This window comes from Eurytemora carolleeae, unplaced genomic scaffold, assembly GCF_000591075.1.
Source record: "Eurytemora carolleeae unplaced genomic scaffold, Eaff_2.0 scaffold675, whole genome shotgun sequence".
In the NCBI taxonomy this organism is placed as follows: Eukaryota; Metazoa; Arthropoda; class Copepoda; order Calanoida; family Temoridae; genus Eurytemora; species Eurytemora carolleeae.
Window position 1 is genome coordinate 22,536 of NW_019396903.1, and position 25,883 is coordinate 48,418.

At 33.0% G+C, this 25,883-nt stretch overlaps 1 protein-coding gene across 3 annotated transcripts; it reads left to right on the forward strand.

Moving 5' to 3' along the window:
• The first annotated feature begins 5,811 nt into the window (after positions 1-5,811).
• On the forward strand, positions 5,812-24,773 carry LOC111709934 (protein trachealess). Of its 3 annotated transcripts, none has more exons than XM_023483904.1 (19): positions 5,812-6,491; positions 6,900-6,996; positions 9,351-9,437; positions 10,003-10,059; positions 10,874-10,994; positions 11,667-11,702; positions 11,761-11,881; positions 12,640-12,695; positions 13,271-13,387; positions 13,477-13,648; positions 14,926-15,010; positions 15,207-15,246; positions 15,526-15,731; positions 16,623-16,729; positions 18,394-18,442; positions 20,310-20,448; positions 21,382-21,472; positions 22,609-22,697; positions 23,009-24,773. In XM_023483904.1, the coding sequence occupies exons 2-19, from the start codon at positions 6,908-6,910 to the stop codon at positions 23,516-23,518; spliced, it is 2,172 nt and encodes a 723-aa protein (XP_023339672.1). In that variant the 5' UTR covers positions 5,812-6,491; positions 6,900-6,907; the 3' UTR covers positions 23,519-24,773. The 3 variants fall into 3 exon arrangements, with proteins under 3 accessions (XP_023339672.1, XP_023339673.1, XP_023339674.1); XM_023483905.1 differs by having other exon boundaries at positions 5,817-6,491; positions 13,477-13,639; XM_023483906.1 differs by lacking the exon at positions 11,667-11,702 and having other exon boundaries at positions 5,817-6,491.
• The last annotated feature ends 1,110 nt before the right edge of the window (positions 24,774-25,883 follow it).

Here is a 25,883-nt window from a genome sequence, read left to right on the forward strand (position 1 = left end):
ACTCAAAAACGGTGGGTTTTGTCTCGAAAACGTTTAATACAATTTTGGTTATAGCTTTTACTATCGACTTTTACTCTGAATATGGCCGGGATCCCAAAAAACAGTCTTTCAATTGTTGCCCATTTCTAACACTCAGTGTTAGAAATTGGCCATTTGTTAGTTTTGGAACTAATGTCCCCTGTACTTAGGTAAAGATAGTTTAGAGTAACAAGTTAGTGATTAACTATAAACATCTAAGTGGTTTCTTCCCAAAAAGACAGGGCATACTTAGCATAGAGTAAGTTTTTCGTCGCTAAAATCTGATTTTAGTTTAGTTTTGTTCCAACTGCTTAATAAAGTCGTGAACAAGGGTAACGAGACGTGTAGACTTCTAATCTCTTTCCATGTCTTACAATTAAACCGAAACAAAGTTTTTTAATCGCGACCGCGTGTCAAAAAAATTACCTATTACCATTGAAATGCAGGCTGTCAAAACTAAATTCAAAAAGGTAAGAAATGTTTAAGTGGAAAAAATGTCAATATCTTTTAAACAGAAAAGTCCACGATTTTATTGTTGCAGAGTACGATGTAAAAGGAGACTTGAAAAGCAACAGTTAGCGCTAAAATTGCTACTAATATAGTGGGTGCGGAGCGTAAGCCTACTATAATCAAGGTTATAATGCAAGGAAAGTTAATTGCGGTTGTGTATACTCTGCGTACATATTGAAACCAGTTCTCTCTGGGCGGAATTTGTAAACAAGAATCAGTGTTCGTCTAATTTTGATAATTCACATAATAGTTTCCATTGACCAGAATATTTTATAGATTATTTTTGTGAAAATGGATTCCCTGTCAGGCTGTGGAATCCGTCTTTTGTTTTACTTTTCCGTCCAAAGACAATACACTGCAGTAGAAAAATAGTGTACACCTCTGAAATAACTTTCCTTGCATTAGTACCTTGACTATAATAATCTTCTCTCTATACGTTTCCACAATGAACTGTAGCAGTACTAAGAAATATAATATGTAATAAATGGCGTGCTAATTATGACTCCAATATCATGTTTAATGAGTCTCACTAATCCAAGGGAGGGGGGGGGGAAGTAGAAGGGGAACATATATAAATATCTTTCCTGGGGGAAGTTATGACTGTAGAGAAATATTGGGCGACTAAGGGGTGTAATGGGGTGGGGCAGGGGATTAGAGGGTTAGCAACAAGATGCCAATAAAAAGAAAATTTAATATGGATTAACAAAATCATAAGACACATACCTCAAAGGTAAAAAAAGCTCGAAAAAAGGCACATAAACAGATGGATGGAAACAAAGAGAGATAGAAAGACAAAAATATGGTTAGGTAGATAGATAAATAGATATATATATATAGATAGATATATAGATAAACAGATAGATAGATATATAAATAGAAAGGCAGATGTATAGATAGATAGATGAATAGATATGAGTGTAAATGTGTATAGTTTATCCTAATGTTAATCATATCTGGTTAATCCAGAGGAATTATGAGAACATAGGACTAATCAACAGTGTGAAGGGAACATTAGGGATATATCTATCTAAATATCTATCTATCTCTCTATCTATCTATCTATCTATCTATCTATCTATCTATCTATCTATCTATCTATCTATCTATCTATCTATCTATTTATCTATCCAGCCTTCTATCTATTTGTCTATCTATCTATATATTATCTATCTATCTATCTACCTTTATATCTATCTATCTAGTTAGCTATCTATCTAAATGTCAATCTATTTATCTATCTATCTATATCTTTCTATCTATCTGTCCGGCCTTCTTTCGTTATTTTGACAAATTAATGTATTTCTGTCTGTGAATAAAGTACGCGAATAAATTGTAAGATTGTTGATTTGTCAATGTATTTAGAAATTGATGCAAGTTTGTATTAACGGCACGTTCGGTCGTACTTACACCATCACGTACATACACCCTCACGTACACACGCGCGTACAGCCGGCCACACGACACTAATCTAAATTATATACCATAACATGTGCTGCGTAATTGTTTTACACGCCAAAAATGTACATCTTATTTTATTTATTTTTTACAGGTTGAGAGTCATTAAATGAAATTTATGACGCAGAAAATGTTTTAAAAAATTTTATTTCATCTTTTGTTTGAATTATTTTCATCATTTCACTAAAATTTCATTTCCTTGGATTTTGAACAGTCACAAGTTAAAACTAGAAAATTTGTAAAATGTTTGACTTTTACGAACGAAAAATGTTAAAGTTTTGAATGTAGACTTGGTTTGCAGTTCTTAAAATGCACGCCTTATTAGCAATAAAGAATTATTTTTTGAAATCTAAGTTGCGGAGCCTTTAATTTTTTTGTGTAGCTAAAATTACGGGGATATAAATGTGCTTCTATCTATAAAGTTAATCTGGCTTGTTGAGGTATAGCTTTAGATTGAAATTGATTCAAAGGGAGTGTTCGCGAAAAATAGGTGGTATAGGCTTACGTCGAAAAATGATCGATGGTGATCGCTACTAATCTTACCTCTATCTGTTGCCTCTATAAGGGGAGAATCTTTTTAAAAACAACTTATACCGAAGCAAGGAACTGTATATACTATACCGAAGCAAGGAACTGTATATACTATACCAAAGCAAGGAACTGTATATACTATACCGAAGCAAGGAACTGTATATACTATACCAAAGCAAGGAACTGTATATACTATACCGAAGCAAGGAACTGTATATACTATAACAGAAATTGTTTTGAATTTCCAATATATAAACTAATAAATTTGTTCTAGCATCTGTGTGTAAAATAAAAACTAAAGGATCTACGAGGTTACAAAGTCATACCAGTTATAAACATAAATTTTACCTTTTTCTTATGTCTAGTTCATAATGGTTCAGAGTAGGGTCACGTTGTGAATCAGTAATGTAACAATTAAAATTAAAGCTCAAATGAAATTAGGTCAAATAAAATAATTGTATTGGAGGCACTCGGATCCTGTATGCCTGACCCAATCATGGTTCAGTCATGTGTTTGTTGTCTTTTCTGAACCAATAGAAATAGTATGGCCTGTTACATCTATCTTCCTATCTATTTCATTATCCAATCAGAGTAATGAATCCTTCCGTCGGTGCTATCAGTAAATGGAAATATTTACTTCTCCTGAAACTATAGTGGAATTGAGGGTCACTTACGACGTGGTGCTATGCAAACATCTCACCACGGAAATGCCTCAAAAAACGGGCTCATAAAACGAATTTAATGTCGTCTTCTCTCAACTTAAGATTGAAAAACTATATTCTAACAATTTTCACAGCCATGGCCGCAGCGCTCGGCCCCTTAGCCGCAGCGCACAGCTCCCCTAGTCCAACCGAGCCCCCTTCGTTGCCTACGGCGCAACCTAACCTATCCTAAATTAATGCTATAAATAATTTTTTTCAATTAAATTTGTTTTAATGAGAGAAGACGACATTAAATTAGTTTTATGATTCCTTTTTTTGACGCATTTCCGTGGTGAGACGTTTCCATAGCACCACCTAAATAACGCATTACACTCCTGTATGCCGAGTCCATTAGTCCCTCATCCAATCAGGGTTCAGTCATGTGTTTGTTTTCTATTCTGAACCAATAGAAATAGTATGGCGGTAACATCTATCTTTCTATCTATCTCATTATCCTTCAAATCCTTCAATCCTTGAATTGGCGCAAACAGTTAATGGAAATATTTACTTCTACTGAAACTATAGTGTAACAGTCCCTGTAAGATTGATATCTCCTCAGGTTAAAATGTATTCTGTATTCTCCAAATTGTTCAATTCTTCAACTTTTTTTCATTTGGAATAAATCTTCTGTGAAACTACTCTTATTAAACTTTTTCGCAAACAGGTTTTAGAAAAAAAATTTTTTTATCAAACTGATTTTTTTTTCAAGGTTTTTTTTTTAATTTCATATTAAAATGAGGGAATAGTCATCCCTGATATAAATGACTTGAAACTGTTTTGATTGCTGGTTCTTCTGGTTTGCTCTCTATGTTTTCCAGGATACAGAGAAGAGAAAAGAAGAGAAGCAGTTCCTGAAAAAGCTGGATGTGTTATGCCTTAGAAAATCAAATTTTAAATAAACTTTTTCTGCTTCATCCATCCATTAAAATCTAGTTTTCGTCCAATTGAAATTTTAAATGTTTTTAATCATAACTCCAAAATACAAAAGAGCTTTACAGAAAAAATGCAAAACCATTTTTTTATTTTCAACCAACTAAACTTGTTCTTTTCCGTCACAAAGTCGTAATAGTAATATTGGAAATAAACATCTTTTCTTTGCACGCCATGGACAGTAGATACACGCTTTCTATTTATTTCTGCTCTGTGGATAAACCCTATTCAAATGTAATACATCTCTTGGGGGTACTTTGTTTAAATCCCCCCCCCATACGCTCTCTAACACCCTTGTCAATATTCTTCAATTCAAATATTTATAACCATATATCTAACTTTAATTCTTCAGCTAGTTAGATATATAGCCATATATCTAACTTTAATTCTTCAGCTAATTAGATATGTATATATAATATATAACCATATTTCTAAAGTAAGATGTATATACGTATATATCTAATTTACTAAGGAATAAAAGTTAGATATATCAAACGGCTCTACGTATATATATATAACTAGCTAAGGAATGAAAGTTAGATATATCCAATGACTCTACGTATATATCTAACTCGCTAAGGAATGAAAGCTAGATATATCAAATGGCTCTACGTATATTTATATATAACTAGCTAAGGAATGAAAGTTAGTTATATCAAATGGGTCTACGTATATATATATATATATATATATAACTAGCTAAGGAATGAAAGTTAGATAAATCCAACGGCTCTAAGTGTATATATATAACTAGCTAAGGAATTAAAGTTAGATATATCAAATGGCTCTACGTAACGTACATATCTAACTAACTAAGGAATGAAAGTTAGACATATTAAATGGCTCTACGTACATATCTAACTAACTAAGGAATGAAAGTTAGAAATATTAAATGGCTCTACGTATATATCTAACTAACTAAGGAATGAAAGTTAGAAATATTAAATGGCTCTACGTACATATCTAACTAACTAAGGAATGAAAGTTAGAAATATTAAATGGCTCTACGTACATATCTAACTAACTAAGGAATGAAAGTTAGAAATATTAAATGGCTCTACGTACATATCTAACTAACTAAGGAATGAAAGTTAGATATATCAAATGGCTCTACGTACATATCTAAATAACTAAGGAATGAAAGTTAGAAATATTAAATGGCTCTACGTATATATCTAAATAACTAAGGAATGAAAGTTAGAAATATGAAATGGCTCTACGTACATATCTAACTAACTAAGGAATGAAAGGTAGAAATATTAAATGGCTCTACGTAAATATCTAACTAACTAAGGAATGAAAGTTAGATATATCCAATGGCTCTACGTACATATCTAACTAACTAAGGAATGAAAGTTAGAAATATTAAATGGCTCTACGTACATATCTAACTAACTAAGGAATGAAAGTTAGATATATCAAATGGCTCTACGTACATATCTAACTAACTAAGGAATGAAAGTTAGAAATATTAAATGGCTCTAGGTACATATCTAACTAACTAAGGAATGAAAGTTAGAAATATTAAATGGCTCTACGTACATATCTAACTAACTAAGGAATGAAAGTTAGATATAATGGCTCTACGTACATATCTAACTAACTAAGGAAGGAAAGTTAGATATATCCAATGGCTCTATAATTAAAGTTAAATAAACGACAATCATTAATGTGGCATCATTCAAATAAAAAACTTGACCAACGACAAATAAGGATTCACGATTTGTTTTCAACTATGGAGAAATAATTATTTAATAATACTGTTTGCTTGAAGAATGTTCAAAAAACATTATTTTGGGGTTTATTCGTATGTTAGACTGCATAAGCTATCCTGCGCACATCTAATTATCATTTATCTGACGTCCGCACGTAGCACGATTCTCTTCTATTTTTTCGGTTCTTAAATGTTTTTAACTTTCCCGTCATGTCCGCTGCAAGGTGCCCTCCATCTTGAAAAAGAAGAAGTTTCAAAAATCCGCGAAAAATCTCCGAGTGTACAGTTATAACCGGGGACACAGCTGCAGCTTTCGTCAGGAAATTAATCCCCGCCAGGCTCGACCAATAGGAGCAGAGCTGTGACAAATCTGACCAATGAGAGAAGAGAGCGGGAAGGATCCCGGGGAGCGGCTTAACCCGGTTCTCAGTCTGGTTGTAAGCCGAGTGCTGTGCGGTTGTAAAGCAACGGTGGTCCGGACGTGATCAAATTCTCAATTGGGGTTTAAAGCCACAATCGGCAAAATGTCTTGACATTTATAACTGCGAGGATTTATTGGATGTGAATCGCGGATTATTTATATGTGATGTAAAGGAATTAAGGATAATTTCAACACCTACCCAACATTCAAGGGAAACACATCAAATAAAACAATATTTAATCAACATTAATACCTCAGAGAGAATTTGATGTCTGACGAAATTAAAATTTGTCAAAAAAAAAATATATTTTTCTTAAACATGATTAGATCATAGGCAACGCTCATCTGAACTTTTTTATTAATCAAAATGATTCAAACCTTCGTTTTATTATTGCTTTAAAAAAAATTTCTCTCGATTTCATGACGTTAACTTGGCATAAATAACATTATCAAATTTCAGAAAATAGAAATTTTAATATATAAAAGCATAAATAGCAAAAACAATTATATTCTCATGGATTAGGATAACTTTTATTACTTTAAAAAGCTTAAACACTTTTGAATTTTGAAAAAAAAAGATTTTTAAATTTATTTGGAGTTAATTTGATGTTGAATTTAGGGTTAATAATGCAAGGGGAGGGCGGCCACCCTGCCTATCCTCATCATCATCTTCCCATGGATCTTCACGTTCCTCAACATTTTCCATATTATGCAGGGTAAACTACCATACTCTTACTTCACAGATTTGAAGGAAATCCGCTAAATTATTGATTGAAATCCTCGAGTTTAATGTACACTAAACCAACAAATATTGACAACATAATGGACACGTAGAGTTCGCTAATTTTTGTTTATCTATACATTTCCCATATTATATTATGTATTGGGTAGGCATTTAATAATGCAAAGATCCAGAGTGCTTTAAAAACTTGCATCAATTTTAAGACTGGGTCTACTTTAATGAGTCGTAACTATAAAGCTCTAGCTTTTAGCTTTAGTTTTTAAAAGTTTATTCTCAGCGTTAAACAATACAATATTTTGATCACTTTGAAAACAAAATCAGTCATTTTCATCTTTTTATCATATCAATCACACTCTACTTTTACAGTGTTATATGTTTTTTTACTAGATCTTGATGTTTAACGTGCTTGTTTCCCCCTTCCCCCCTCCCCCCCCCACCCTGGCGCATATTTAACACCTCTTTTATCCAGCATTGTAAAGACCCGTGTTTGTTAGCTCGAAGTAAAGGTATAATTGAATTAACCAGTTTTTGCCTTGTTTCTTCATATTACAGGGCTATACACACCCACAAGAATAATAACAACAACATTTTGCATTCAATTTTTCAAACACCAAAAACGCAATGAAGATGAAAGAAAACTTTGAAAATTATGTTTGTCCCTATTTTTTGTTTTGTTTTGCTAGTTAGCAATGTTGTTGTAATAAGGAATAAAAAGGACCTTCTTATGAACTTTTTTGTTAGAAAACTCAAAGACCACAAAAAATTGAGTGCGGCATTCTTAAACCGTGTCATATGGCACACACAACAGGCAAAGCGCGCGCATAATTTTAACATCTAATTTTATCTAAACAATTTAAAGAAAGGTAATCTTTCCAACGTAAATTATAGAAACACCTATTGGGTCCGATCAAAAATTGTATTTTTACTTAAACTATGTTTTCTTTTATGAGAAAATTGAAAACTTATGAACTTGTTGGAAAATAAAGATCAGGAATAGCTTTTAAATATAGTTTATATAGTTTAAAAGATAACATTCTCAGTTTCCCCGTTTTTCTTGTTGTTATAGATTCGAAAAATGAAAAAAAAATTTGGCGTTTATAGACTTCTGAAATCTGATTTTACATTTTCATAAAAACCTGATTTTTTATGAAAACTTACAATAAACTTGGCATTTCTTGAAAGGCAGCTAATTATTTTGCGAACACAATTTTTGCAAAAGTCATTTAGTTTGCAGAACGGAAACTGAATTGCACCCTTTCTTATCACAATTGTCAACGGATTGTCAACTGATTTTTGTTCGAACACTAATTACCGTCGGTTCTTTGGTAATTAAAATTATCAAAATCCAAGATCGGAAAAATTGCTAGGAATTAACATTAGTTAGCAAACGATGGGGGGGGGGACACTCCTTTGTTGCCCCCCCCCCCTCCCTTCACATATTTGTCTTACTTTATCTTAAACTAAAACAACGGGTTCAAAATTATATTTTTGCGTGAACGGCGATAATTATATCTTCTATCTTTTTCTTTATATAAGTTTTATTTTTAAAATAAGAGAGTGAAGGACAAAATTAATGACAAGCATTTATTGGATTGACTCAAGGAGATGCTAAAATAACACAATCGCAAAATATATTCTTTTGTCGAATACATGCTTAATGAAGCGACATTATTTTCTTTTTATCTCTTTCTTTCAATCACACTCCTCAATTTTGATAATATTAGTGACAATTGTTGCCCCCAAAGACCTGTCAAAACTATAGCGGAGGGGGGAATATCTATTTATCCATCTATCTAATTATTCATATATCTAACTCTCTATCTATCTATCTCTATCTTTGATCAACCTGTTTAAAAGAGTCCAATAATCTAAACTGCATTTCTCAATAATATTTTCTTAAAAATGATTTTTACAACATTTATATTTTTTTTGTAAATATAATTATGTGAAGTCATTATTATCATTGTTATTGTCATTATTCAGGTGCATTATTGTCATACTGTGATTATTCTTATTCTTATTCTTATTCTTATTCTTATTCTTATTCTTATTCTTATTCTTATTCTTATTCTTATTCTTATTCTTATTCTTATTCTTATTCTTATTCTTATTCTTATTCTTATTCTTATTCTTATTCTTATTCTTATTCTTAGCCTTATTCTTATTGTTATTCTTATTCTTTTTCTTATTCTTATTATTATTCTTATTCTTATTCTTATTCTTATTCTTAGCCTTATTCTTAATTTTATTCTTATTCTTATTCTTTTTCTTATTCTTATTCTTATTCTTATTCTTATTCTTATTCTTAATGATTTTATTAATGTTCAGGTGTATTATGGATAACCAGGCAATGTTTACAGCACAACAGATGCAGTACAATAAGATTTATGCGGCAGGGATTGATCCAACAGCAAGGTACATTAAATTATGTACTTAACAGCTAGGTACATTCGATTATGTACTTTACAGCTAGATTAAACATTGTACTTAACAACATCAGGTTTCTATGATTAAATAATTTTTTCATCAACAATTTGTTTAGAATATTCTATATATGTACACAATGTACATGTAAAGTTTGTGTTATTTATGTACATTAGAATGCTTCTACAACCCGTGTAATATTTGACAGTGCCCGGTGGGGCGCTGTTATATGTTCATGTAAACCCATGTTAAAGGTTTAGCCTTTCTTAGACCTTTTTTTGTTTGACTGAATCAGTCTTCTTGTCGTAAGATCATTCCAATCTCAACGAAAACAAAAGTTTATTTAATCACAGATCCAGGTTCGACTTTACGGCCTTGTTTTGCACCTGACAAAAAGAAAAAAAATCATTTCACATATTTTTTAAAACAATTTCTCTTTTTACAAATACAAAACCAAGAGATTTTAGAAGAACTCTAACGTAGATGGATTTTAATTTTTTCTTTCATACAATTAAAAGTTATTTATTTAAACTTTAATAATAAGGATGTATTGCAGGAGAATGGATGAATTATCTGAACAGAACTCTTTAAATTCAAGATATGGTCATCATCCGTAAGTATTTGTTAGTTAAAGAGACTGTAGACGTAATTACAAGTAACCCTCCATATATAGAAGGTCTGTCCGATGCACAACGGTACCCTGAAATTTTTGTCCAGCCAAAGTTATCCCTTTTTTCTGTCGGAAAAATGGATTATTTTAATCGCGGTTCTCTATATAAGTAACGCGCGGTTTTAAACAGCAAACAAAGATGTGTGAGCTTTATTTTCCTCATTTTCAATCCGATCTCGGTGTAAAGGGGGTCACTTGAGGTCCCACAAAATTTGGGCCCGATCGGTTCAGCCGTTTTGACGTTTACTGGATTACCCTTGGGATTCGGAAATATTATTTTTTAATAAATCAAACTTCCTGTAATGCTTCTCTAATTAAAACGTGAATAAGAAAAAACTATTGATAAATGATTGATAATGTTTTTTTGCCTTTGACGTGCGCGGAGGGGCTGTTAGAACATATTTGGTTTGTTTATCGACCAATTTATGGCTGTTATGATGCTAATGAGGAGCTTGCAGATACAGGGATAATGGGATACAGGGATACTAGGATACTGGGATACAGGGATACAGGGGTACAGGGATACAGGGGTACAGGGATACAGGGATACAGGGATACAGGGATACAGGGATACAGGGATACAGGGATACAGGAATACAGGGGTACATGGGTATAGGGTACAGGGATACAGTGATACGGAAATATAGGAAAATAAGAAATTTCTAAAAAAAAAAACACAATTATAACAAATAAGAAATAAGTTTTAAAAGAAAATCTTGATTTTTTTGTAACTAATATTTTATTTTTTTTTTTGCAGAATTCTTGAGTTAAGAAAGGAGAAGTCACGTGATGCAGCGAGGTCTAGAAGAGGAAAGGAAAACTATGAATTCTACGAGCTCGCTAAGATGCTTCCACTACCCGGAGCTATTACGTCACAGGTTCAACTAAACCATTTATAAACATACAGTGAACCCCGTAAAACTGTGGACTAAGATGACGTCAAAAACCAGTAGCTTGTAAATCAACTTTGAACACAATCTTGTTTTGGGCAATTAATTATCATAACTTGAGTCTTAAAATCCTCTTCTTATTCAACAGTTGTATGAGTTCCACAGTTGTACACGTTACTGGGAGGGGGGGGGGGGTATAGTTTTGCGCACCCCCACCTTTATACAACTTCTAGCTATTCCTCTGTATTGAATTAAAGCAAGTATATAATTAAGGAGAAGAGGATATGTTTACATTTTACAATGAGATTAATTGTAAACGAAATACATTTATGAAAAAATAATTGCTCATTGTTTAGTTTCTGAACGTTCCTAATAAGTTAAACTTAACTGCAAACAAATTCTATCCCCCTCTTCTTTATTCTACTCCCGTCAACTTAAAATGGGTTAAATTAAAACACACAAAAATAAAAATATTGTATTTAACACAAACACACAAAAATTCTTAAATGTCCAAATTATTTTATACTTTTTTGACACATCATTTCTTTAAAATATTCGAAACCACCCCTGATAAAAATGTTGGTTCTGAAAAGGTTTTGGGGCTTAAGAGCACACTCACAATTAAACCTCCGATTATCAATTGTTCTTTTCTATTTTTAGCTTGATAACGCTTCTATTATGGGCCTCACATCACAGGTGCACACACACACACACGATCAAACACGAACAAACACATACATGCATAATATTTCAGTTGGACAAAGCGTCGATTGTACGGCTCACAATCGCGTATCTGAGGTTGCGCGATTTTGCAAATCACGGTGATCCCCCCTGGAACAGAGATGGACGATTTGATGGGAAAGCAACTTTAAAAAGTAAGAAAATATTTTAGTTTCCTTTCCCCCCCCCCTCTAGTATGTGCTGTAAGCCGGGTTGTTGAGTTTATTTAGCAAATATTCAGAATTTTAAACAAGTGTAAACTTTCATGTTTATTCGCAGCCATCTTTCCATCTATCTATCTTCTATATATTTATCTATTTATGTGTTTCCCCCTGTTAATAGCTTGGGAACCCAGCGTTGCCCAGGGGTCAGATATAGTCCCACCCTTTACCAGCACTTTGTCGTAAATTACGATTTTAGCTATTTTTCCTTTTAACAGTCGACCCACTCAACTAAAATATCAAAACCAAGCTAAGAACATTACTGGTGTCCTACTGAGTTCCCAAATAAAAATGTGAGGCAAATCGGTCCAGGGGTTTCTGAGTTATGATCGGACAACCAAACAGACGGACAAACAGAGATTACAACTTTATATATAAATAGATTATATATTACTTTAAGTTCCTTCTTTGTGTCTGTGTCCATGTTCCCGTTATACAATAACGACTTTTCAGATTTTCTGGTTTCTTCAGAGGATTTTAAAATCTAAATTTTTCATTTTCTGGTTTATTAAAAAAATGTTTTTTCTGCATTTTTGGAAAATTTCCAAATCTATATGATATTCTTTTCAAATGTAATTAAAATCTTTGTTGTTAATGTAACTTTATTTATGAAAACAAATAAATGAATAATAAGTCCCAACAATTTTTGTTTTTTTTTTCGAGAAAAATAGAACAATGATTTGTTTTTTAAGGATCTAGTCTACGACGCGGTCCACTTGGTGGAGGGCTTGCCATGGATATTTTCGAGGTTAGTTTAGAAACTTATAAATCCTTAATGTACAATAATCTAAGAGAACTAAGAAAAACTTTCATTCAATCCCTTTTTAATTTGAAATCATGAAGTGCCTACAATCCCTTTAATTCTTCTATGATTTAGGAGCATGAAGGAACACATATCTTACAATCCCTTTATTTCTTCTATGATTTAGGAGCATGAAGGAACACATATCCTACAATCCCTTTAATTCTTATATGATTTAGAAGCAAGAAGGAACACATATCCTTCAATCCCTTTAATTCTTCTATGATTTAGGAGCATGAAGTTTAATTCTTATATGATTTAGGAGCACGAAGGAACACATATCCTACAATCCTTTAATTCTTCTATGATTTAGGAGCATGAAGGAACACATATCCTACAATCCCTTTAATTCTTATATGATTTAGGAGCACGAAGGAACACATATCCTACAATCCTTTTAATTCTTATATGATTTAGGAGCATGAAGGAACACATATCCTACAATCCCTTTAATTCTTCTATGATTTAGGAGCATGAAGGAACGCATATCCTACAATCCCTTTAATCCTTCTATGATTTAGGAGCATGAAGGAACACATATCCTTCAATCTCTTGATGGATTTGCCATATCACTTGCTTCCGATGGTCGGTTCCTTTATATATCAGAAACTGTATCAATCTATCTAGGCCTTTCTCAGGTACAGATAATGATAATAACAAAGGTTTAAGACCATCATCAAGGTGCAAAGATATGATAAAAGATGATAAAATTGTATTGTTTGATCAGGTTGAATTGACCGGAAGTAGTGTGTTTGATTACGTACATCAAGCTGACCACGCCGAGCTAGCTGAGCAGATAGGCGTTACCCTTGCCAGTCCGGGAGACAGTCCTACACAGACGGAGGAGGGGGCGGGGGGGCAGGGAGGTGCTGTCCCCCCTATCCCCGATGGTAAGCCTTGTAAGTGGTGAGCTAACCTAGTAATATATTAACCTTGGCAAATCTATTCCGCGGAATTTTATTAAAAATATTTCTTAAAAGGGCCGCACATGTAATTTACATTGACCTTTCCCAATTCGCATCAGTAGCCTATATGATCTAAGTAAATTCATCAATGGCGGTAAATTCCGTATTTTTCTGGCTGAAAAGTTGAGTGCCTGAAAATGGCCACATGACTGTACACTGTAACCTCGAGTTTCCCGGCACTCAATTTGAAGACGGAAAAATAAGGATATCTCCATCAAGCTTTAGCAGACAAGGTTATAAAGGGTACCGTTCAGAATCGGACATACCACTGTACATATAGAGGGTCATTTAAAAAGTTGAGGTTCACAGACCCTTTAACATAAAGAAATATTTAGGATAAAACTTCTCGGTTTTCTCTATAAAAAAGTTTATTATTCAAATTACTGTTGAATACTAAACTTTTGTATTGCACGGTGATGGTTCACTCACTACTTTCCTTTCTTTCTTCAACTTTTTTGGAAAAACAGGAAAAATTCTGAAAACTTTTTTTCCCTGTTTTCCCAAAATTCTTTGTTCTCCCCTATTCTCTATTTCTTTCTTTGCTTTCTAACTAATTAACATATTAACATGCAATTAACAAATTCCGTTTGCATCTGCAAATTTACAGGGTTATTCACTAAGGATGAGATTTCATTACAATTTAAAACTATGCAAAAAAACGACTCAAAGTTTAAATTTTTGTTTCTGACTTAAATTTGGACTTTTGGTTGCATTTGTACTCCTTTATTAAATAATGACACAAGTTTACTCCAAAAAAAAATATCAGAAAAATGAACTGTCGTATTCGAAATCTCATTCTTTATTGGTAACTCTGTAAAAATGTTATTTTCCCATTTTTCCGAAACAAATCAGCAAAGGAAACGTACCTTCTTTATTTTTAAAGATTTTTTTGGACAAATTTATTTTTAGGCAAAATTTGTGGGAGTCAAACAATTTTTTAAAAAGATTTTTTTACTTTTACATATTATGTTCAAGGGTTAAAAGATTACTTATTTGGTCAAAGAAAGCTGATAAAATAACTTTTAATAAAATTCTTTTATCTTTGCAATCTGATTTTGCAGATTTTTCTGAAGAGTTTTGCTAGAATTACAATTCACAGTTTGAAAAATCAAATGTATATAACATCAGATTGCAAAGATTTAGCGGCTAAAAAATAAAAATTTGAGACAAGTAATCAAAAAACAGGTTTTTCAAATTCTCTGTTTGTTTAGTGTGCTATCCTGTCACCACCTGTATGTCAAATACTCGGGAAGACAAGCACGGAAAGCCTAGTTACGACCGGGCTTTTTGTATCAGGTATTTGTAGGTTTTCGGAGAAAGGTTAGGGCTTAGGGCCGTTTATTAGGGATGGGGAAAATCATGAGGTTGGTGAGGGGGGGGAAATTTTAAGGGAAAATATTAGGGAATTGTCAGTTATTAGGAGAACTCATGAGGTTTTGGACAAAAACCCTAATTTGTTCTGAAAGGTTCTAACTTGATTTCCCTATTTCAGGATGAAATCTACCCTTACAAAACGTGGCTGCCATTTTAAGGTACAAAAGATATTAAAATATAAATGTTTGTTTGATAAATGTATCATTTCAAATTTAATCATGATTAAAGTCATACATTTTTTTATTCAAAATTTTGAAAAGTAAAATAACACAGCAATTGTTCTTTGCGCCTGTTTCCCTTAATAAGTTTTTTGTACGTCGACCAATTGGTAGTTAACTAGATTTGCTTTATAATAACATCAAATATACATATGATTGTTTGAATGTCGTCTTCCTACATCACAGTTTAGGGCTCCCACTGTATCTATTTAATTTTAGTCTTCTGGTTACCGTGTTGTTTTAATACTGGGTAAACTACGGCCACAGTACTCCTACTCCCAGCCCAAGAAATCAGTTCCTATCATGGGATTCATCGGCCTCGCTATCGCCCTCCCTCCCCCCAGCGTCCACGAGGTTCGCCTCGAGACCGATATGTTTGTCACGAGGCTGGCCTTCGACTTTAAAATTGCACATTGTGAACCCAAGTAAGATATTTCTTAAAGGAGTTTTAACCACAAACTCATATTTTCTAACCCCTATATCCTTGCAACCTTGTGGTGTAGACCTGTAATATTGTAAACTTGATCTAACAGAACATTTTGAAATATCAAAGGTATACACCTTGGGTTGCAAAGACAAAGATTAGAATATTAAAGTTTGTGGCAAAAAATCAGTTCCTTTGCTTGTCATAATTATAGTATTTTGGAAAAAGTGTGTTAAGATTAAACATATTTGGATGATTATACAGCAAATTTTGATCATTTCGCTCGTATTTGCGGTCAACATCCAGATTAAGGTTTATGCAAGGATGTTATGCAAGGAAAGTTATTTCAGAAGTGTACGCATCTTTTGTACTGCAGTGTACTGTCTCTGGGCGGTAATGTAAACACAAGACGGATGTCGAAGCCTGACATGGGATCCATCTTTTACATAAAAAAATCAATGAAATATTCTGGTCAAAGGAAACTATTATGTGAATTATCAAAATTATCCAAATTTAATGCTTTTCACCTCCTCGGATATAAACGAACACTGATGCATCTATTCTTGTTTACAAATTCCGCTCAGAGAGAACTGGTTTCGATATGTACGCAGAGTATACGCGACAGCAATTAACTTTCCTTGTATTACAACCTTGGTTTTATTTAAGTTCAAATTTTGAAGGTATTTTGTCCTTCCATCTTTAGCATGCATTATTGCATTGAAACAAAACCTGTTCTTGGGAACTAATCTAGCTCTGTATCTATAGGGTTTAATCTATTTAATTCTGTATCTGTAGGGTTTAATCTATTACTAATCTAGCTCTGTATCTATAGGGTTTAATCTATTTAATCCTGTATCTATAGGGTTTAATCTATTTAATCCTGTATCTGTAGGGTTGCTGAATTACTTGATTACACTGCGGATGATCTAACAGGGAAATCTATGTATGCTTTGTGCCACGCTGGAGATGTGGATAAAATTAAACAAACTCACACTGATCGTAAGTTTTCTTCTTAAAATCTTCTTTTTTGCGAAGAAACCACAACATCTAATGTGTTAATCCTTATATCTTTGCAAACTGATGTCGTAGACATTTGATATTAAAGATTACGAATTCTCCTCAAATTTTCAAAGTTAGAAATATCACTATCAGGTTGCAAAAAAAATATTAGAGATTAGAATTTAGTGTTACATTTCTTTAAATGAAAATAAAAATGGTAAAATTTAAGAATTTAAGATATATAAAAAATCCTAAGAGTAACCAAACTCCCGCATTTTCACCTCTCCCCACCTCTTTCCGTTTTCCCCCCCCTCCACTCTTCATTAATTTAAGGTTTATTTTTGACTCCCTGCCGTGCTCGCCGACTAAGATGAATTACACCTCACCTATCAATCAACCCTTCCTTCCATTTTTATTCATTCATTCTCATATTCATTCTTATAGTCATTCTTATATTCATTCTTATATTCATCCTGGTATTCATCCTGGTATTCAACCTCATATATTCATGCTTATATTCATCCTTGTATTCAACTTTATATTCTTTCTCATATTCCTTTCTTTTATTCACCCTCATATTCATCCTCATATTTATCCTAATATTTATCCTCATATTCATCCTCATTTTCATCCTTGATATTCACCTAATATTCATCCTGATATTCATCCTAATTTTTAATCCACATATTCATCCTCATATTTATCCTCATATTCATCCTCATATTCATTTCTCATTCATGTTTGGTAATTTATTACTCATTCATATTCATGGTAATTTATCACTCATTTATACCTGGTAATTCATCACTTATTCATTTTTTGGTAATTCATCACTGATCCATACTTGGTAATTCATCACTAATTCATACTTGTTAATTCATCCCTCATTCATCCTTTGTAATTCATCACTCATTCACATGCTTGGTAATTCATCATTCATTCATGCTTGGTAACTCATCATTCATTCATGCTTGGTAATACATCATTCATTCATATCTGGTAATTCATCACTCATTCGAATACCTGGTAATTCATCATGTATGCATTCTTGGTATTTCATTACTCATTTATAATATGAATAACAGAATGAGTTTCATTTCTTCAGCTTTTCTTCGAATACTATTCTACCAAAGTATGAAGTTCACTTGTTTTAAATTAAATACTGACAAATTGTTTAAAATTAACACGGTGAGGGAACTAAGGGGTAATTTGTCGACTTGAATAGAATCGATTACGAAGACGGACTAGTGCTGAGATTCTGATGGATTGTGCCTAGGGTTGTCGCAAAACATTTTTCTTAAAAATTGTTTAAAGGAGGGAATCCTCGTCCCCCCCCCCTCCTCAATATTAAATTTTTCATCACTAAAAACAAAAACCTGTCTTATAATTTATTTATTTTTTTAATTAGTTTGATAAGAGGTTTGTTCCATATAATGAATAGCATGAAACCAAATTTCAGATGAAAAAATCAAAAAAGGAATAAAGCATTCGCCACAATCTATAATTTTCTAATCCACATAATATTTCAAACTTTCTTTAATGATTTAACAGAATTCATAGTTTGAAATATAAAAGGTCTACCACAGGTTGCAAAGATGGAAAGAAAAATACTTAATAGAGAATGTGACGAGTAATCTGTTTCTTTATCATCTCTTTTTTATTAGTGATCAAGAAGGGACAAGTGATGTCAATGTACTACAGATTTATGAACCGGTAAGCTAAAAAATTTACATTTTTTTAAATTTTGAACTTCTTTCGTGCCGCTGTTAAGTGACTCTTCGCGATGTGCGATTCAAAACAGCAACTTCCCGGGGTATTTTCCCAAGTAACAACTTCCCGGGGTATTTTCCCAAGTAACAACTTCCCGGGGTATTTTCCCAAGTAACAACTTCCCGGGGTATTTTCCCAAGTAACAACTTCCCGGGGTATTTTCCCAAGCAGCAACTTCCCGGGGTATTTTCCCAAGTAACAACTTCCCGGGGTATTTTCTCAAGTAACAACTTTCCGGGGTATTTTCTCAAGTAACAACTTCACGGGGTATTTTCTCAAGTAACAACTTCCTGGGGTATTTTCTCAAGTAACAACTTCCAGTTGTATTTTCCCAAGTAACAACTTCCCGGGGTATTTTCTCAAGTAACAACTTCCCGGGGTATTTTCCCAAGTAACAACTTCCCGGGGTATTTTCTCAAGAAACAACTTCCTGGGGTATTTTCCCAAGCAGCAACTTCCCCGGTATTTTCCCAAGTGACAACTTCCCAAATGTGCAAATTTCAAATTCTGACCTAGCTGCAGTGCTTGGCCCCCCTAGCCCATCCTAGCTGCAGGGCTTGGTTCACATTGCAGCCCGTGACCCCTCAGAATGGAAAAATGCAAAATTGATGAAGTTTTCACAGTTTTTCTCTCTGACAGTTGATTATTTAAGACAGAAAAATGACGATATCTTGCTAATTGTTATCCAAATAGAGTTTTAAATATAATGTTGTGAATTGGAGATCCTTCCTTTAAATGGAAGGTCGCTAGAAAAGTGGTATACAGTCCCTTAAAGAATGGAAAATTGATACCGAGCCCAAATTAATATTTCTGCGTAAAAATGCCATGAAACCAATGAGATTGAAAATATGGTAGGTCAGCATGCTATTCATGGTAAAACTCCATCCACATGGTTTAAAGAAAATTGCTGCGTAAAGTTTGCTTAAAACTTGCATTACTTCTTGTTGAACTCTTCACCCTTTTTAAAAGGTTGTATAATGTATATATACAGTGTTTCCCAGAAAACATAAACAACAAATATTAGCTCAACCATTCAAACACCTTGGACATCTTAAAAATTGTAATAATTGCAACACACTTTTACTTTTTGCAAAAAATATGTTTTACAGTGAGAACCAGAAAACAATAGAATATTGTTGTCTTCTATTTATTTAATTATGAAATATTGTTCAGGATTTAATGAATAGCGAGCAATTGAACCAAATAGACTAAACTTAACTTGAACCAGCATAAAAGAGAAGTGGTTCAGATTAATCTACGTAGCTTAGTTCTCTAGTTCTTGCGGTTCATTAAATATGGTCTCAGTATCTGTTTAGGCAAAAATTATCAGTTACAAATTCCAGGAACATTTCTTTAATAACAGGAATAACAAAGATGACATTCATCCCAGAGTTTCTAGATCTTCCAATATTATTTTGACACCCTGGAGTATGGTGTTGAGATGATAAAGTGAAAACAATGTAGATTTAAACGTGTTTAGCTGGAGATTTCAACTCCTCTAGTGTATAATTTACATGAGAAACTAGTTCATCTGAACCTAGCACCCGGCACCAATTTAAACAATTTTCATAAACTTTCTTTCAGCTTCTTTCAAACATATGCAATTGAAAGAGAGCATAAGATGTCAAAATGATTTCTTTGTTCTTTTTTTTTTAAATTCGAAACATAAATAACAAATAGAAAAGTAGTTTTGTCATTTTAATGTACTTTGATAAAAAAAATTGAGGAAGAAACTGAAAAAAAGATGAATTTTGGGTTAAAAAGAATGAAAAAGGAAGACAAATTTGGCATTTCATGTTTTTATTTTTAGACGAGGTGGGTATACCTGGGTGCAGACCTGTGCTACCTTGGTTTGTAACACGAAGAACAGCGAGGAGCAGACAATCATCTGCGTTAACTATGTACTCAGTGGACCCCAGTACGCAAATATTATCATGGATAAACAGCAGGTAGGTTAACCAAGTACTCAGTAGACCCCAGTACGCAAATATTATCATGGATAAATAGCAGGTATAGGTTAACCAAGTACTCAGTGGACCCCAGTACGCAAATATTATCATGGATAAACAGCAGGTAGGTTAACCAAGTACTCAGTGGACCCCAGTACGCAAATATTATCATGGATAAACAGCAGGTAGGTTAACCAAGTACTCAGTGGACCCCAGTACGCAAATATTATCATGGATAAACAGCAGGTAGGTTAACCATGTACTTAGTGGACCCCAGTACGCATATATTATCATGGATAAACAGCAGGTCGGTTAACCAAGTACTCAGCGGACCCCAGTACGCAAATATTATCATGGATAAACAGCAGGTAGGTTAACCATGTACTCAGTGGACCCCAGTACGCAAATATTATCATGGATAAACAGCAGGTAGGTTAACTAAGTACTCAGTGGACCACAGTACGCAAATATTATTATAGATAAACAGCAGGTAGGTTAACCATGTACTCAGTGGACCCAAGTACACACTAATATTATCATGGATAAACAGCATGTAGGTTAACCATGTACTCAGTGGACCCCCATACACTAACTTTTAATGGAAAAACAATTTGTGCAGTTTCCCAAATGGATTAATTGATAAATTGATTGTGATCAATTGGTTGATTATTTCATAAGTTGGTTGATTAATTGATAAATTGGCTGATTATTTTATATTGGTTAATTAATTGATAATTGGTTGATTAATTGATATTGGTTGATTAATTGATAAATTGGTTATTTAATTGAAAAATTGTTTGTATAAATAATGAATTCATTAGAGGATTGATTAATTGATTGGTTAGTTGATTGATTGATTTATAAATTGAATAATTGATTAGAAAATTGATTTAATTGATTCATTACTTGATTGATTGATTAATATTTTTCTAGATTGATGATGGTGATGTGAACGTAAAACCAGATTTGGATTTGGAAACAACAGCAACAACAACAACAACAGCTTCCCCTGCTAGTGTCAGAGGTGGGATTTTTAATTTATATTTTGAAGTGACAAATGCACAATTAGAATTTTGCCAAATACTTCTTTAGTAATGGAACTAGAAACATAGAAACATACACATTTTCCTTACTTTGTAGAATAACGACACTGTTTCTGGAATTGGCTGACAAAGAAATTATGTTATGTACAGTGTACACATATCTTTTCTTAGTTATGTTATGTACAGTGTACACATATCTTTTCTTAGTTATGTTATGTACAGTGTACACATATCTTTTCTTAGTTATGTTATGTACAGTGTACACATATCTTTTCTTAGTTATGTTATGTACAGTGTACACATATCTTTTCTTAATTATGTTATGTACAGTGTACACATATCTTTTCTTAATTTATTTCTTTTTTCTTTTAAACCTCAAACATCTTTTAATTTTAAACTGACAACACCTTATTTGTATTTGTAATTCTTAAAACTTGTGGCACCCAATTAGTGTCTGAGTTGCTTGTCACTGGCAACCTTTAAACATTTTAACTATTTCTTATTCATCATTAACAGGCCATACTTTTTATACAAAAATGTAATACTCAACTACTAACCAAAGGGAGTCCAAAAAGTAAATGGAATTAGAGTGATCACTCTGTCATAAAAATAAATTAACTTCTGAATTTTCGTCCAAAAGGTAGACTTTATTTTGCTGCCTGGTGGGAATTATCTCCACTCTTTTAATTGAGTTTATAATATATACAGGACAAAATTAAATGCCAATAACACCAAAATTTAAGTCTTCTTATATCTGTAAAAAATTAAGGATATCTTTGAGTTTCCGTAATCTCCATATTCCCTGTTCAAACAGAATTTTTAAAGTTAATTCAATTTCCCCATGTTATTTGACCATATCCCCCCTCTTCCATATTCCCCTCCCCCCTCTCCTCCTCCTGAATTTGTCTCAATGAACTCCGAACTAACCCTGGATCTCTGGAATCTAATTATAGTTTGGAATCTTGTTAGTGGGCGCTACCAGGGGTGTTTATTTTTCAACTTGTAAAGGGATATTACAAGTTTTTATATCCCTCCTGATTAAATGGACTATTAAAGAAGTTTCATGTGACTCTCCAGTTACTTGCCCAACTTGGAGTTGAAGTAGTTGATTTTGCAGGTTCTGATTACACTGTCAATGTAGAAGAGAGACTGGAATATCAGCCATTTGCTGAGGATTCTGCAGCCATTGACCAGAGGTTAGGCAAGGTTTGTGATTCGGGATCTTTTAACGGTCATTTTCAAACTATATTAGTCGAAGAATAAATAAGAATGAAGAAATCATTAGCATCGGAGTACTTTTGTAGATATCTTTTTCTTTAGAGACCCAAAAGTATCATGCACCTTATTAAATTTTGATAATTTTTATATCACAATTCGACAATAAATTGATAATGGTGTGGCTCTTTAATTACAAGGATTTTCAAAAGTTCTCTGATAATGATAATTTCCTTAAAAACGTAGAAATTTTTATAATTGTTGTCCCGTTCTTAATAAAAAATCAATTTATGACATTTCAGACTCCTGTGGCGACCCCCCATTCTGGAGTAGGATCTCCCCCTGGGACCCCAAACCTCTCCAACCCTGCTGTAGAGGATACAGCCGAGGATTCGGCCTCGTCACCCCAAATATCTAGTCCAAACTCTCTACCAGATCAGAACTCAAACAGTGTCCGAGATCTAGAAAATGCTATGACAAAACATCTTCCGAAGAAAAAGCCCTGCCTTCAGCTTCCCATCCCCTCCACCTCAAGCTTGGAGGCCAGCAACCTCATCAAACAGTTCTACTCTCGGCAGTCTGGCTACCTGGATATAGATCCAGAAAACCAGTTTTTAAACTACGCCCGGCTAGGGTATCCAACTGCACCTGCGCAACCGCTTCCTCTCAAACCGAATGTGTACACTATGAGTGGAACAGTTGGTGCAACTCTTGAACCAGCTTACACAGGGTTTCATGATCAAACTTTATATTCTCATCCTTCATCATTCCATCTTCATAATAGGGGACAGACATGGTATACAGGGAATTAGTTTTAGTAGTTATTTGTCAGTATAAACTTGCTATAATATATAGATTAATCACTTGATTAAACAAATACTATCCATCATTATAGGACACTTAGTTAAAATATGAATTGATTCGTTTACTTTTATCAACTCTGTAGTACCAGGACATAACTGATGCCATTGATTACTCTTTTTATATACAGCTACAACTTGTAGATCGACTTTTTCTCTAATTTTGTTATACAACTACAGCTTGGAGGTCTACTTTTCTCTAATTTCTCTAATTTTGGACGTGAAAACTAAATTATTTCTGTTTTTAACATTTACTTTTTTTATGGTTAAACTTTGATATATATTTACATTTAAAACACTCTAGGAGATCGACTATGTTATTATAAACTGTAAAAGTTAAAAAATATGAAAATGTATTTTTTACATTTTAAAATTCCTTTCATCTTTATCATAGCCATTTCTTTTAAAGAGTTGTACAGCCAATTTTTTGCTCAGTTTATAGAATTCATTCAGACGACATATCCATTCATACATAACAAATTATATATCTACATGTACTTTTCTGGTGAGGAAGAATTGTAAAAAAAAAATATTTTTCTCTTCGTTATTTTGATTTGTGATACAATCTGTGATTTTGGATTTAATTTTTAATGATTTAGCTTCTAATCGAGCTAAATCTGCTTTATGCCGCAAAGTAGGGTAAACGGAACTTTTGTGTGAAGTATAGTTAATCTTGGAGCTTGATCTTGATATCCAATGTGGGAACTCTCAATTTTAAGAATTAATGCTTGATTCCTCAATTATAGTTATCCCTGCAGGGTTTGACCATAATGGGATATCAAAGAATTAAAATAATCTGTTAATCTGCTTAAGATGGGGATTAATGATCCCGAGATTAACAACACACAAGTTCTGACTTCTGATGATATTAGAGAACAGTTTCTTTATGTTAAATTTGCTTGACAAGCCTCTTCTCCAGATATAGTTATCTTTATTCTTTATTTGAGTTTATATAGTTGAATTATTTAAATATGTTTTCGTAGTTTTATTGGTCGTATGTTAGACGGGATTATGTCGCAGTGGTTCAGGGGTAGTCCTAATCTACTAAATAGTTTTTAAATATTCTTTTTTGTCTGAACCATTGACAGTTTGTGATTAAAATACGTGATTTAGCTTTTTATATAAGTCATACACAACCAAAGATCTTGAATTTGTAGGAATTAACCTTCTGTTAAACTGTTTTAAGTCAAATAAAACATAAACTTTACGATTATAATACGGAGAGAGAGAGATTCGTTTATCCGCAAGGTATTTTAGGTGCTTCGCGCCCCTTCTTTTAGTTTATAAACACTAACAAATCAACTAACAGACAAGTCATTTATATATTATCATATAAATGGATAGATAGATAGATAGCCATATAACAATTTAATAATCTCAGTTTTTTATGTCTGATCATTCATAACTCATGATCACCTTGACTGATCTGTCTTAAATTTTGATTAGAAAACCCGGTAGAACCACGGTAATGTGATTATATTGGTTAAACATTATAATTGTTGTGAAAACTGACTTTTGTAAAAAATGGTTCGGTTTCCAGGCAATGCTTGGTTCCCAATATAATTATAATTATATATATATATATGAAATTGATCCGAAAAGTATTGTAAATAGATTGTAAAAAGTAAGAAATAAGTTGATAAAGAAAGATTTACAGGATAATATTTTCAGTAACTTTCCCCAATTTGCTTTGTATTAGTTATAATCTCTACATGAGACAACTTCACTCCCAGTCCAAGATTAACTGACTTCATACGACCTCATAACTCTTCAAAGAACTATGCACCGTATATCTTAAAAGACAAAAATACAAACAATTTCTTTGTAGTGCAACTTTGCACGTTCTTCAGAAAAAGAAGTTGTTTTAGAAAAATTATTAGAACCTTTACATACAAATACACTTTAGATGGTTTATTGAGGTCGCGTTGCATTTTTAAGCCCCCCCCCCCTTACAACAAAACAGACTTGCTACTTAAAATGGGGTGTGCGTGTCCCCCCATACATAAACTAGGTCGAAAAAGCAAATATATTATACGGACCATTCCCCCCCCCCCTCCCCTCCAATCCATATTGGGAGACAGAGACCAACGTCAATTATTTTGATTTAAAGATTCAAGATCTTGATAGTAGGATAGTTTATCTATACTTCTATCTATCCTTCTAAACACCTGCTTTTCTTTCTATCTATCTATCTTTCTATAAATATATGTCTATTAATCTTTTAATATTAACAGGAGACTGAGACTCATATTTCATCTTTGGAAAATGAATACGACTCAATCTATCTATCTATCCAAGGTTATAATGCGAGGAAAGT